The sequence below is a fragment of the Fusarium oxysporum genome, chromosome III, assembly GCF_013085055.1.
Source record: "Fusarium oxysporum Fo47 chromosome III, complete sequence".
Classification (NCBI taxonomy): Eukaryota; Fungi; Ascomycota; class Sordariomycetes; order Hypocreales; family Nectriaceae; genus Fusarium; species Fusarium oxysporum.
The window spans coordinates 21,189-34,472 of NC_072842.1; the positions used below are offsets into that span (position 1 = coordinate 21,189).

Consider the following 13,284-nt stretch of genomic DNA (forward strand, 5'->3'; position numbering starts at 1 on the left):
CTTCACATCTACTGCGGTAGAGATAGCAGCTTATACGATTAGGGCTCAGGGGTATCGACCCCCAACCATCACAGATGCCTCATCAAGCAATAATTATCACCAGAGCCCTTAACCGAGCTTAGTACCTTATGGCGGTTTATTAGTTATTTTGCAGGATCCCTCTCTTCGAAATCCGATTATTACGGCCTGTAAAGAGATTGTTAATTTATAGATAGAAAATGAGTTAAAAGATGCAACCGCGGGAGATGTTGAGACCTACCGTTACATTCTCAGCTTAGAGGAGGAGATTACGAAAATCAGTAACGTCGTTCTTAGTAAGATAACACAAGGGAAGAGACTAAATATAACCGCTATTGCCTAAGAGATTGGCAAAAAAGAAATTATTAAGTTCTTTATTGAATATGCATTTGACTTATGCATAGAGAAGAAAGAAGCGCTACAAAGGGAGGCATGCGAAGAAATAGAATGTATTCTTGACGTTCTAGAAGCAGGAGGTAATAAATACGATATGCTAGGTATAGATGAGCTGATTGTGCTTCCTGACCTTAGAAAGCTGAGACGTAGAATTCTGTACTTGGTATACCTAGATAAAAACAAGGACGAAGAAGCCCGGAAATATGCCTAAGGTCAGTAGTGCCGAACCTTATCCCTTATCTGTTACTGAGATACGCAACAGAGGTCAATAGTGCTGCAGATAAGCTACTTAGTATGAACTAGAAACTGTATTAGCCGCCTACAGGGTCCTAAATCTTTAAAGAATATAAGGGAGTCTTTGGGCCTGGGGTATTTGCAACAGGGGATACAGAACCTGATAACGATGAAGATTTAGACGCTGAGGATGATGTTATGTCTGTACCTGATATCCCTAATGCAGTAAAGAAAGTTTACAAAAAGGTTTCTAAATACATCTAAATATATATTTTTAGACTTTACGAAAGGCCTGCCAGTATTTAATAATAAAATCCGAAAAGCTAATAATAAGATCAGGAATCTAAACGTCAAGGCTGGCATTTCTAGGGACTATTACTAGGCGGACAGAGATGTTTTATAGGGCTTAAAAGAGGCGCAGGTATATATAATCCGGATTCGGGAAACGCAAGGCGCGAAAGAAGCTGAGAAATAGCTTTCGGTTTTCAAGGGCTAATACGAGAAAACCTGCAGATAGCAAAACTTTTAATGGCCAGGAAATTAGTCAGAAGTTATGGTATAAGCTATTCATAAAAAGCTGGATAAAATAAACCAAAGCAAGCCTCCTCCTAATAAGGAAGACAGCTTAGATGCAAATATAACGGATACTAAAGGCAATAAGGAAGAAAGTAACCTAGTTATAGATATGTTGGATGCTAATAACGTTAAAGGTATAATACTTGGTTACTGATTATTGCGGCAATATAATAGATTCTAGGAGTAATATTTAACTGACGACGTCATATTTTTTATTCAGTCCTTAGGAGCATTGATTTTTAGGGTCTTTTCACTAGGGGATCTTGGTTATAAGATTTTAACTAAAGCTCTAAGCTACTATAAAGACGGTAGGAATAATATCTCCAGACATATCAAGGCCATTACCAGTTTAAATCCCTCTATCACCCTAGCCATATATAATGGAATACTATGCATTGGCGCCAAGAAGTCAGGTAAGCCCCCTAAAGGCAGATTTCCCGACACCTAGATATAGATTGCATTAAAACAAGATAGCAATCCTTCAATAGCAAAAATAATCCATAGAACTGCTCTGCGGAAGTTAGTGAAAGATACTAATTCTTAGATAGAAAGGTTCTATAATAAGGTCGGCGTGGAGCCACTATAGGCCTATATACCTTACCCGGATCCTTATAATCAATTGCGTCCCCGGCCCCTTATGTTTCCAGCACCTAGAATCAGGTATTATGAGTATGATTATCATTTGCCGAAGGCTCTGCTATTTCATGGTAACATGGGGTCAATTGGATATAAAGAGGCGGCTACCAGAAGGGCGCCTTAGACGAGATACTCTGGTGCTTAGCCTTAAATTGCAAGCGGTCTAGAGCGGCTGATCGCTGCTATGGAAACTCTTGTACTGGCTATGGCAGAAGACAGAGAAGATCGCAAGAGATACTAAGACTACATAGAATCTAACTTACTAAGAGAGGGGTAGGTATTGAGGTTTAAGGGAAAAGGTTATAGGGCAGGTCCCTTGGCACCTTGAGTTTATGTTTAATATGTAGTTTATTTTCTATTTTTATAGGTTAAAAGAGGTGATTTGGCAGCTTGAGAAATGTAGGTATATATAACAACATTATTTTAAAGTGGCATTAGTATAGAATAAGTGTTTTTACTACATTGGCAACTATCTGTAACTGTGGTCTTGCCCCACTAGACTATAAAGAGCGAGAAGGCGATATCGAGATGCACTTATAAAGGATTTCTAATAGTTTAATCAATATTAGTAACTACCTTCAGTAAGGAGGATAAGATATTTGCCATTAGCGCCTAGGAGTCTGGTTATGAGGATGTTAATTGTTATCCGGTGCTGTGTAAAAACCTGACTCTTTATGATCGCCATGCCTATCTAGCCCACAGGGAGAGAGCTTAGAAATCTACAGGTCGGCGTCCCCGTGGTATCCTGCCTTTTTATCACGACGTCGGGCTCTCCTTAGTGGATCCTTGTAATAGTTATATGCAGGGAAACCCTAGATTAAGGAGTAGGGCTAGACCCTGATGAGTTTGCATTTATAGAATGCTAAAACTATTATATAAGATAATGAATCTTTTATTAATGCTTCTCTGAGTCGGTAATATGATATAGGTAGCAGGCATAGGAATATTAAATAAATGATTTAATAATAATAATAACTATCTAGGGGTATGGTCCTGCTACTACACTAAAAGAAGAAGAAAACGCATTTTATTACAACCAAACTGACGAGAGAAGTGCAGGCTGCTTAACGCATTATGACTGCATTAGATAATATAGGAGCACTGGGACTTGGAGTTGGTGTGGCTCTTGTAGAGCTATTTAAGCCTGCGTGGCCGGTAGTTGGGATGAGAGGGAAGGGAATAGGAAATGAAGTGGGCATAGGCGCCGTGCCCTGGCTTGAAGGGGTTGTAGATTTGCTTGTATGATATGTTGCGGTTGATGTGTATGGCGTATTGCTGTTTGTCGAAGCTAATATAGGCGGTATCTTACTTTCTTAACTAGGCGACTTGAATTTAATTACACTAGTACCGACTAAGCCGCCTGCTTCGATAGTTAGATCGATAACTTCTCTCGGTGTTAGTTAAGCTTAGGTATCTTAGGAAAGTATAAAGACAAGTAAGCTGGGAAGGAATAATATGGTGGCTTGTCCGGCTGAGAGTCTGGTAGCTAAAGATAGAATATATATGCAAGGGGCAGGAAAATTCCTGCAGGACCCAACATATATCGCGCTAAATCATTGCTAGGATCTGGTTTTAGCTCCTTAATAATTAAGGGGTATAAAACCTGCACCTCAGACTTAATTAGTAAGTGCAATCCAGAAAAGGTGCTTAGCTTAGCATCTTGGTTTATATATAAAGTTATAAGGACCTGCAATTAACTGGCCGTTTTATCTTATTTACTATCCTAAGATCTTTTCTTCCTTCTAGTATCGTTATTATTACTAGCCCTCGGTATAATAAACATTATGCCTCAAATAACTCCAAAGGGGAGTAATAAGAAACCCAGGAAGCGAACTACGAAAGAACCTCTTAATGCAGCATCAAAGAGAAAGCTCTTTATATCGCCTTAAGAGTAATCGCCATATGCAAGAAGTCGTCGCTATAGTTAACCCCAAACTAAGAGATCACCGCAGCTAGAGGGTTTAGCCGATATACAACGTTACATTAACCAGCTGAAAATTCAACCTAATAAAGGCTTAGATAATAAGAATAAGAACGCCTTAAAGGAGATACCCGATCTTAAGGATAGGAATCTTTATGTAATATTCTATGTGCAGTCTTCTCGTTGGCTTGCAGCGCTCCTGCTTCCTCTTAATGACTTACATCGAGTTGGTATCTCAGAGACTTTTGATAGTCTGGGTCTTTCTCATAACACTCTAAGCTGTATGACTTATGATCTGGATTCGAGCAAATTGGAGTGGCGAGACGGGTTTGGAGATAACGAGCCACTTTCCTATTAGCGCAAGTTCCCTATAGCCTATTACCTATCAGATCCTGATTCCCCAGAAGGTTTTAACACACAGTGGATTAGAGCAGAAAGTCTTTGGGAATTGAGTAGTTATGGTTTGGAGTTCGGTATAGTCTGCCTGCTGTTTACCTTTATGTATTGATAATTAACTGTGGTGCATAGGTGAATAGAGCGAACTGCAAGCGGTTACTGCTAGACTTGCATCTAGAAGCATAATAAAGTTTACGATATTGAGCTTCCCTAAAATCAGCCCTAGCGTTATGTTAATAACTACCAAATTGCCTCCTAATTGAACCTAAATAATCTGAGTTTCTCTGCATTCTATGACGGCCGGGGAGAGGATCTCAGTTGAGTGCATCCTTCTAGACAAAGTACCTGAGGTTCCGAGGTCGCTAGAATAATTAGCAACTGTAGACAAGCTTAGCAAGCGAACGGGCATTTCTAGCAGCTTATTAGAAATCAGAGGCATATATGCAGGTGTAGATATATACCTGATCCCTAAAAATACGAAGTTGCCAGGGATACTGCAGGTTGCCTCTCGATGGCCACTGCCACTCCTAGATCATGTCCTGCGCGAACTTTCGATAAAGTTAATTAATAGAGTTTTGTTAGGTCCCGAAAACTTTAGGATTCCCAGGCCCCAAGAAATCTACTATTGCCCTCTATGTTCTAATAAAAAGAGGTTCCAGCGAGTTGCGATTTTTATCAATTATTTATCCGATATCTATTAGTAGATCTTATAGGGACACCCTATGACGATTAGGGTAGGGCAGCATACATATAAGGCGATTTAGCAGAGGCTATATGGAATCTAAATATAATATAATAATTGTTTTATTTGTTTTAGAATCGGCCTGTCTCTTAAATCACTAATTTCTCGCTTAAAGTATGTTCTTATATCCCTGACATGCCTGCCCTTATCCTGGATAACAGCACTATCGCGCCTAGCAAGAGAATAAGCGCCTCACTCCCAAGTAGAACAGTAACCCAGAGAGGATATCTATCGATAGACCAGGCTATTAATCTAGACATCAATTAGGTAATGCTGATATTAACCAATCCCGTTTGGATCTACAGCTGATTTCTATCCAGATGATTATGGGCTTGGAACTTGAATAGTACTATCTGGTTAAAGAGCAAGGCTATAATGCTTGAGATTATAGTACTACCTAGAAACCCTGTTGCTAAATTGCTAAAAATGGTTCTTTCGTGGTCTAGAATAGTATTAAACGACATTATTATTGCAGCTATGACGGCAACTAATGCAGCTAGAGAGTTAAATCCTCTATAGAGCTAAAGGATTATATTATAAACTATAAAATCTACTGCTAATATTAGCTCTCTTCTGCAAGTTAAAACGGTTGGTACTGATGAATGGGATCCATGTTAGTGGGGAATAAATAAGTAAGAACGTTTATGCGATTCTAAGGTGTTATGCATATAAGGATTTCGAAAGCCCTAGCTCCTATATATTATACATTTAGGCAATTGCAGCCTAAGTGCTGCTCTAAAGATACGTCTTACTTATGAGATTAAAAACGTATACCCTGGTAAGACCGAAATGCGTACCCTAGTATTACCGAATACAGGGGTATCATTTTCATCTAATAAGCCTACGCCGTATAATGCTAATATATAAGTAATTCATAAGTGAAGCTGGTATTACTTCCTAGGCGGATACATATATTCTATCGTAGTAATATAGATCGACCTGCTAGTCCGCGCCTAATCGACAGGGAGATAGTAAATGCTTATGGCGAGTCTGTTTCTCTAGATGCTACTCGGGACAAACTTAAAGTGACTAAGAATTTTGACCGATAATCCCCTGAAGAAACCATCTTGGAAAGAACACGCGAAGTTGGACGTCTCCGTGCAGAAGTTGCTTACCTGCAAGATGTCCGATGACTAGGTGAATACCTCTGTGAAGAGGTTGAATATGTTATTGACCGGCTATAACTAGCCGTTATTGCTTTTTATAAAGGACTATAACAGATCGAAGGAGGTTAATTGGATTTGGCAAAGTAAGGATTATGTCTGCTTAGGGTATATGTATTCAAATGAATTCTAGTAGATAGTTAAATGATTCTATTTAGCTACTAGAGCTCGATAAACAAATTTTAAAGAATTGGGAATACTTTGCCTAATGTTGCAGCGATCTAATTTTCTTCTTCTATGGGTGATAACCTAGGGCGCCTCGAGCTTGCCCAAGGACAAAAGTCTAACTCTACTAAGTCAAGGTCGTCTCTAAGCAATGGACGAACAATCCTGGTCACTGCTTGAGCCGTGATTGGTTCCGTGCAAACTATAGATGTTAGCTTTATTAGGGTTTTTACAGGGAGGTGTATATGAGAAACTAGCATACGGCTTCCACTCTTGCGTCTTTGCATCTTATCCTCTAGAAGGCTCTGTGGGTCCATAATGTCATAGTTTAATGTAAGTTGCTTAAGCTTCTCTCCTTTCTTTACGGATATGCCTCTCTCAGTATCTTTGGCCAGATATCTTCCTCGTATGTATAATTGGATGTCCTGTGATAAGATTGATATGAGTTGCAGTTAACGGCCTGCTTAGGGGATACTAATGTAATTGATGTTCCATGACAGGATCTCGTTGATCCATTTGTTTACCCAGTACCTATATTCTATGAAGTGTAAGTTTTGAATTAGTCTGAGTATTGTAGACCCCACCTTCTGCTTTAATCTCCTAATACAGGATATGTCTCCTGGTTTTTGTTTGCCATTCTCTATATAATTGTAGTTGCTTATTTATGTATGGCAGTTGCCCTGCAATGCCAATCCCTGTAGCAAAGAGTAATACAGTCCCGTATTGATTAAGTTTGGTAGTGTTACCGTATGGCCCTTCTATAAGGGCTGTGTATCTTTCGAAAAAAACCGCCAGACGAAGTCGACTAGTAAAACCATGACGAGGCTGGATGATGATCATAATCACCTGTTGTCTGCCATTGCTTTTGTTACTTAGGTACTCCTAAGCTACTTGGAAAGGATAATATTGGAATAAGGCAAGTCGCGGGATACTTAAGAATACGAACTGACTGGCATGAAACTTTAGAGGCCGCGGCATAGTTACCCTGACTTCTATGCCGTTCTCTCTAACCTGCTGAATAGTAGCGGTAGAGATAAGTTCTGTTGAGATGTTGATAAAAAGGAGTTTTAAAAAGAAAATCAACTTGACTAATGCAAGGATTGATATTGCGATAATAAGGTAGAGCCTAGGGATCTGTGTTATGTTTGTTGAAGGTAGGTGAAACCAGAGACTAGTAATTATTGTGATAGAAAGAATGAGGTGCAATATCAATAAAGGCTCGTACATCTATTTCCAGAGAGCAGGAATTGATATTAATAAGATTGCCCCAACAGAGCTGGCAGCCTTTATATCGTTAGTACTACTAAAGTTTTTAAGAGCTAACGGCTTGCAAAAACCAATTACTTGGTAGAAGATATGCAATATACTTATAACTAAACCGGCTTTATCTGGCCATCTTCCGAGATCAATATCGCTATGCAGCCATGAGAGAATGGAGTGTAGAGAAGCTTCAATGATGAAAACCAGACTGATGTATTTATGCAGAGTGAGATAATTATCTGGCCGACTTGAAAGAATATGCGCGATTTGGTTAAACCGGCCACCTGCATAAAGAGGTACGAGGTTTATTAATGCAGCTCTTCTAAGTCTTCGTGTGAAGTCAGAGCTATCTTTCACATCAACGACAAGCAGGCAGACATTGGCGTTGAGGTAAATAATCATTAGCAATCCGCAGTATCTTGATACTTGAAGACATCCACCAAGCCACCTGGGCAGGAGGGAAAAATAGATTTGACGGAGAAAAAAACGACGGATATGACTGTATGCAACTTAAATAACGGAATAAAAGAACGAATAGATGAGTAGAAAAAGGATAACACTTCCTATGAGGATACCGTAGATATCCGTAGAATCCATAATGGCAGTTGGCAGCCAGGAGTTAGTTAATTAGAAAAGGAGCGTCTAGTAAGTATATCATAATAGATATGTTAATCGCAAAACCGGCATGCCTACCCCTGTTAACAGGCAGAAGCTAGTAACACAGGTCACGAGGGGTGCTGAAACTAGACACTCTATGAGAGGAATATAAAAGCTCGCGTATTTGCCCTCTAATGGCGACGTCGAGAAAATACTTCTATGTGGATATCCTATCTCAATAGAAATGGAAACTACTCGAAGCAAAGCTGAAGAACTTGAAGATGTTGCCTTAAAGGCTGCTTAGGTACCCCTTCCGGCTGAATCCCTATTAAGCTACGAAAGAATGGTTGTGGAGTCGCATGAAGTTCCTCTTCGTTGGAACTTTCTTGCTTTAATTTCCAACTGGCTTTTACTAGCAGGCTTTATTGTATTTCCTGGAATATTTACCTCTATCAGTCGGAGCAGACTTTTGAATTATAACCAGGCTGGGCGTGTTATCTAGAGTGCTGTCTGTAACGTCCCCTTGTTATATATTGGAAGCCTGTCTTGTATTATCGGTATTCTAGGTATTCTTTAGGCGTGGTGGAACCTTAAGTATAATTGGTTCTGGCTTGTCTATTGAATCTTTCTGTTAGTATGTCCCACAGCTAAACAAATATATGCTGATATATTAGAGCCCTGGATTACTTAATGCATTAATGGCTCTTTTAACCGGGCTTACAAATGTATACACCGCTCAAGATGGTGATTAGTCGGTGGCAGCCATAGTAACAGCTAGTATTGCTGGTTTTTGTAGCCTGTTTATGGGCTTAATGCTGCTATTGTATTAATTCTGGTTCTTACGGCTTCTTAAATAATATTAGATTCAATATCGTGCTGGAAACCATAATACTTGCAATAGAGCTTTTTCCTAGTAGCTCCTTAGATATCTGGTATATTATACTTGAATGTGTTTATTTCCTGTTATATATGCTTATGCTGTTGATATCTTAATATGAATTTGAGCGCATCTGATCCTAATCTCTATAGTTTAGCTTGATAGATGCCATAGGTGGTTTCTCGGGAATAAATGCGTAACTTCAATACTTATTGTAGTAAGATATACTGTAACTCATCTAACTAAATATACTCTGTAATATGAAATCTAAATAGTGGCTTCTGTTCTGATTGTGATGGTCTGTAGGTTAATTCTTGATATGCAGGCAGCTCATATGGCAATGGCGCCGGGCCATCAGTAAGCTTAGCAACCTGTATAGGTCGGTTTCTAGTACTCTCTATAGACCCTGGACGGAGCCTTTTCTTCTCCTTTGTTATGCCCTTGTCCCTGTTACTATGATACCAGTGATGGTGGTGAACGTGGATATTTAGACCGTTGCCACTTATTAGAGCACGATAGATGGTCTTGACTGCGATAATGATACTTCGGCGCATGGGTTTGCTCTTGTGTGTTTGCTGGCAAACCGGTTGCTTATGAGATTTACTTGTAACTCCACGCTGTTCCTGATGACAACGGCGACAGATGGAATGGGTGCGAGGATAACCCTGGCCAGCAGGGTAACGACGATGGAACTTATCTGACCGAGGGCGATGATAGATACTGCAAGTATGCGATTTTATGCCAGTTTCTATGCCTATCTTGTTGAAAGTCGCATTGAAAATGATCTTAATGGCTTGTTCATGCTTTTATGTATTGTGGCAGGAGACCCATGGGTGCGTGTTTTGTGTCCTAGGTTACCAAATCCCTACAGACAGCGGTGTTTAAAACAGAACCGGGCCTGGGTTATCTCGCTCGCATATATATATTCACGGCTTCTCCTGCCAGATTAAGTCACAAAACGCTCTAATATGTAAACAAGATGGCCAGGTGTAACTATAGCCATTGGTTATGGGTTTCTACTTAGGAAATTCTATTAGTCTATTATTCGGGGAGACTGCAACGGCTTACTTCTTTATTTCAACCTGAAGTCCTATGTCCGAGCCTCAGTATTATCTTTGGCAGCCAGCAGAAAAATCTTATTAAGAAACGTCGGCAATATGCTGGTAGGCTTCGCTTGGATATTGATACGAGAGCGGAAAATGAGGAGCCTGTGCTGATTGCTAACGCTACTATGCCTCTTTATAACTCTTAAAGAAGTTTTGGGTGTTGCTTATCTTAGTCAGAAACCCTGCTATCGCGAGAAATGTCTGATACCTAGTCTTATGGGCTCCTGTTCTCTTGCTTATTATATTAATTTGTGGATATCTTCTGCTTCTATTTATATGAACCTTTAGACCTGGCCAAGGTTGTGCGCTGGATCGCCACTTGGCCATTTTAGAATGGCCCCCTCTGGAAGCCATTATTGATGATTCTTCTCTGTGAGAAATACTTGCTGCAGCCAGATGCTGCGGCTGTAGCAGAGCGCCTCTTTACCTTAACAGTTACGGAACTGACCTCTAATCTATTGGATTTCTACTTCACTGACTCTTGGTTTCTTCCAGCCACTGATTTAAGTTCTTCTGTATCGATTGAGACTGGCTTCTACGAGCATCTTGCAGTGGTTCGCCAGCGACGCCGAGAATCCGGGCTGCTGTTATCTATTAAGTATATAAACGCATTATTTAAAAGGGCTTTTAAGTCAGCAGGTACCCTATACCAGCAACCCATCGATCTCATTCGCAGTGCTCAGCGCGATATTCTAGTTTCGACTGAGCTAGCAGACCATCTTACCCAGTTCATAAGTCATATACCCTCACCGGAAGATCTTATCTCCTTTACTTCCCCTATAATTGCATCTAGTTTATTTTATAACCATTATCTTCCTGATATGCATTATAGGTTCCTAGAGACAATTCAAGACCTTACGCTAAATCTTATAGTGTTTAACCCCTAAGATGTCTTTTAAAGCCTATATAGAGATATCTGTATGGAGGCCTGTAAGCAGGCGACTGCCGTCAATCGAAATGAAGGACATCTATTGCCAAGCAGTCTTTTGAATTTAATTATGCGCAGATTCTCCTGTTTATTCAACCGCCTCCGAGAAGGCGAGTCGTCAAAATGCATACACAAATCTGTACTGATCGGTCACTTGGATCGCTAGGCCAACATTAAAACCTACAGAACTTATTTCTCCTGTCTTACACGGATTCCGAGGCACAAGTTATTATGTGGCCATTAGATCTATGAAACTTGCGTTCAGGTGTTCGGCGTATTAGAACAAGCTAACCCTTATCTTTTTTCCCTAAAGAATTATTTGCTTAATGGGGATGTTATAGACTTGGTGGTACGTATTCGGCCGCCTACAGCCGGCCACTCAATATTATGTATTAATGGGGGTGGCGTTCATGGAATAATACCTCCTGCTATCCTAGGTCAAGTCTAACAGCAGCTTGATCTCCCTATACCAATACAAGAGTTCTTCACACTGGCATACGGTGTAAGCGCAGGTATGTTGCCATGACTAAGCAACCCTAGCGCGCGGAACCGCACTAACTGACTGCCACTAGGGGCTTTAATAGTACTTGCAATGTTCGCCAATGGGTGGTCGGTAGAACGATGCGGCGTTGAATTTCAGAAGCTGGCAAAATCTGCTTTCCGGCCTCCATTAACAGCATCCGTACCTGGCGTAAATTGGATCCGGGCCATTCTTTTGGACTTATTGTACTCTGAAACTGATATTGAGATTGCGCTGAAGAGCGTCTTTGGTGAAAAGGCCTTTACTGAAGTGGCGTATGCGCAGAGAATAGGAGCGAAAATTGGTATTCTGGTAGTAATTATTAAACACCCTTCTTCTCTTTGCCTTTTTACGAACTATAATAACTTAAGGCAAGGAACACGAGGTTATATGGTTCTGATAGCAGCAGAAAATATTAAGACGTGGGAAGTGTAAGCCGTGGCTAGCCTTAAAAGCTATAAGAACTACTGGCTAATTCTTTAGTAGAGGAAGAAGTGCCTTAGCGGCACTATTGTTAGTGCTGCGCTTATATTTAAGGGCTATGCTGAATCTAACGGCGTTTTTAGATACTTCTGAGTAAAATATCTTGCCGGTCTCGGGATATTCCAGGATGCGGGGGTTTTAGCAAACAACCCCCTTTTGATCGCGTTAGCGGAGTTTGCGGCGATAAATGGCAATGCGCAGCCAGACCTCGTCTTGAATGTAGGGACCGGAATGTCACTAAATGCTCCCTTAAGAGACGAAGAGTCAAATTTTATCACTGATAGCTGGATCTTGCGACTTAGATGCGCGTGTATGTCTCTAATGCAAGGACGAAGGATTTGGGATGATGTCATAAGTACCGATATCAATGCCGGTAGGAATTATGGCAGGTATAGGCTGGACCTCACTATCTCAAATCTTCCCGCTATTGACGATACTATATTGATGCCTGTACTCCTATCTATGGTGTACTGGGACGATATACTGCTCGGAGCTGTGCCAGAAATTGCTTACCACCTATTTGCAACTCTATTCTACTTTGAACTGACCGCTTTGCCTTAAAAGAGCGGGTCGAACCTCTATGTCAAGGGCAGTATACTCTGCACTCGAAAAGGTAGGGACGCAGCATTATCAAAGGTAGCCAATAAACTACAACGGTCAAAAGTATATATCAACGGAAAGTCTTGTTAATCGACAGTAGAAACAGACGAGCATGGCAATATTCAGCAGCACCTTGAATTTATGACTGGTCAATCCCTGCTGATTGAACTAAAGGAATAAGGTAGCTTACGCACCTTTCCAATCAGTAGATCACCATATGATATCACGAATCTCATTAAGAGAGGATCTATAACTGCGGTTTTCGGGATGCGAACCTATAAAAAGAGAGTGCGGGAGCTTACTTGCAGTTGACCTTCTAAGCAAAGGAGACTTTATAGGGCATGTTTATCTTCTTAGTAGAAGGAGGAAAAATAATGTGAGGACAATGTGGATATATTTATAGAGTTTTATCATGCTAAAGTCTATCAACAACATCTCTCGCTTATCTGTGCTGTTACTCCTGAGAATAACAAGGGGTAAAGACATCTGGCACTATAGGGCTAAGAAACTTTTTAGGTTTCTCTTCAAGGGGGGCACTCGACATTAAGCTGCTCAAATCGCTGCTAAAGTCGCTCAACAAAGTCTTAGCCTTCTGGCCGAGTAGATATCTCAGGTCGACCTGGGGAGTTAGTTAAGCGACCTGGGGTCTACGATACCTGGATTAGC

General features: G+C 40.6%; 2 protein-coding genes across 2 annotated transcripts; one reads left to right on the forward strand and one right to left on the reverse strand.

The window, feature by feature from the left end:
- Nucleotides 1-9,223: 9,223 nt before the first annotated feature.
- FOBCDRAFT_237505 (uncharacterized protein) lies at nt 9,224-9,812 on the reverse strand (the record flags this gene model as incomplete). The annotated part of the gene is made up of 2 exons (XM_059610153.1): nt 9,224-9,735; nt 9,809-9,812. 2 exons carry the CDS (start codon nt 9,810-9,812, stop codon nt 9,224-9,226), a joined length of 516 nt encoding a protein of 171 aa, XP_059466877.1.
- A 1,163-nt stretch (nt 9,813-10,975) lies between these two features.
- On the forward strand, nt 10,976-12,111 carry FOBCDRAFT_197898 (uncharacterized protein; the record flags this gene model as incomplete). Its single annotated transcript, XM_059608892.1, has 7 exons — nt 10,976-11,017; nt 11,281-11,364; nt 11,467-11,527; nt 11,588-11,810; nt 11,907-11,966; nt 12,022-12,048; nt 12,102-12,111. The coding sequence occupies 7 exons, from the start codon at nt 10,976-10,978 to the stop codon at nt 12,109-12,111; spliced, it is 507 nt and encodes a 168-aa protein (XP_059464313.1).
- Between the last annotated feature and the right edge of the window lie 1,173 nt (nt 12,112-13,284).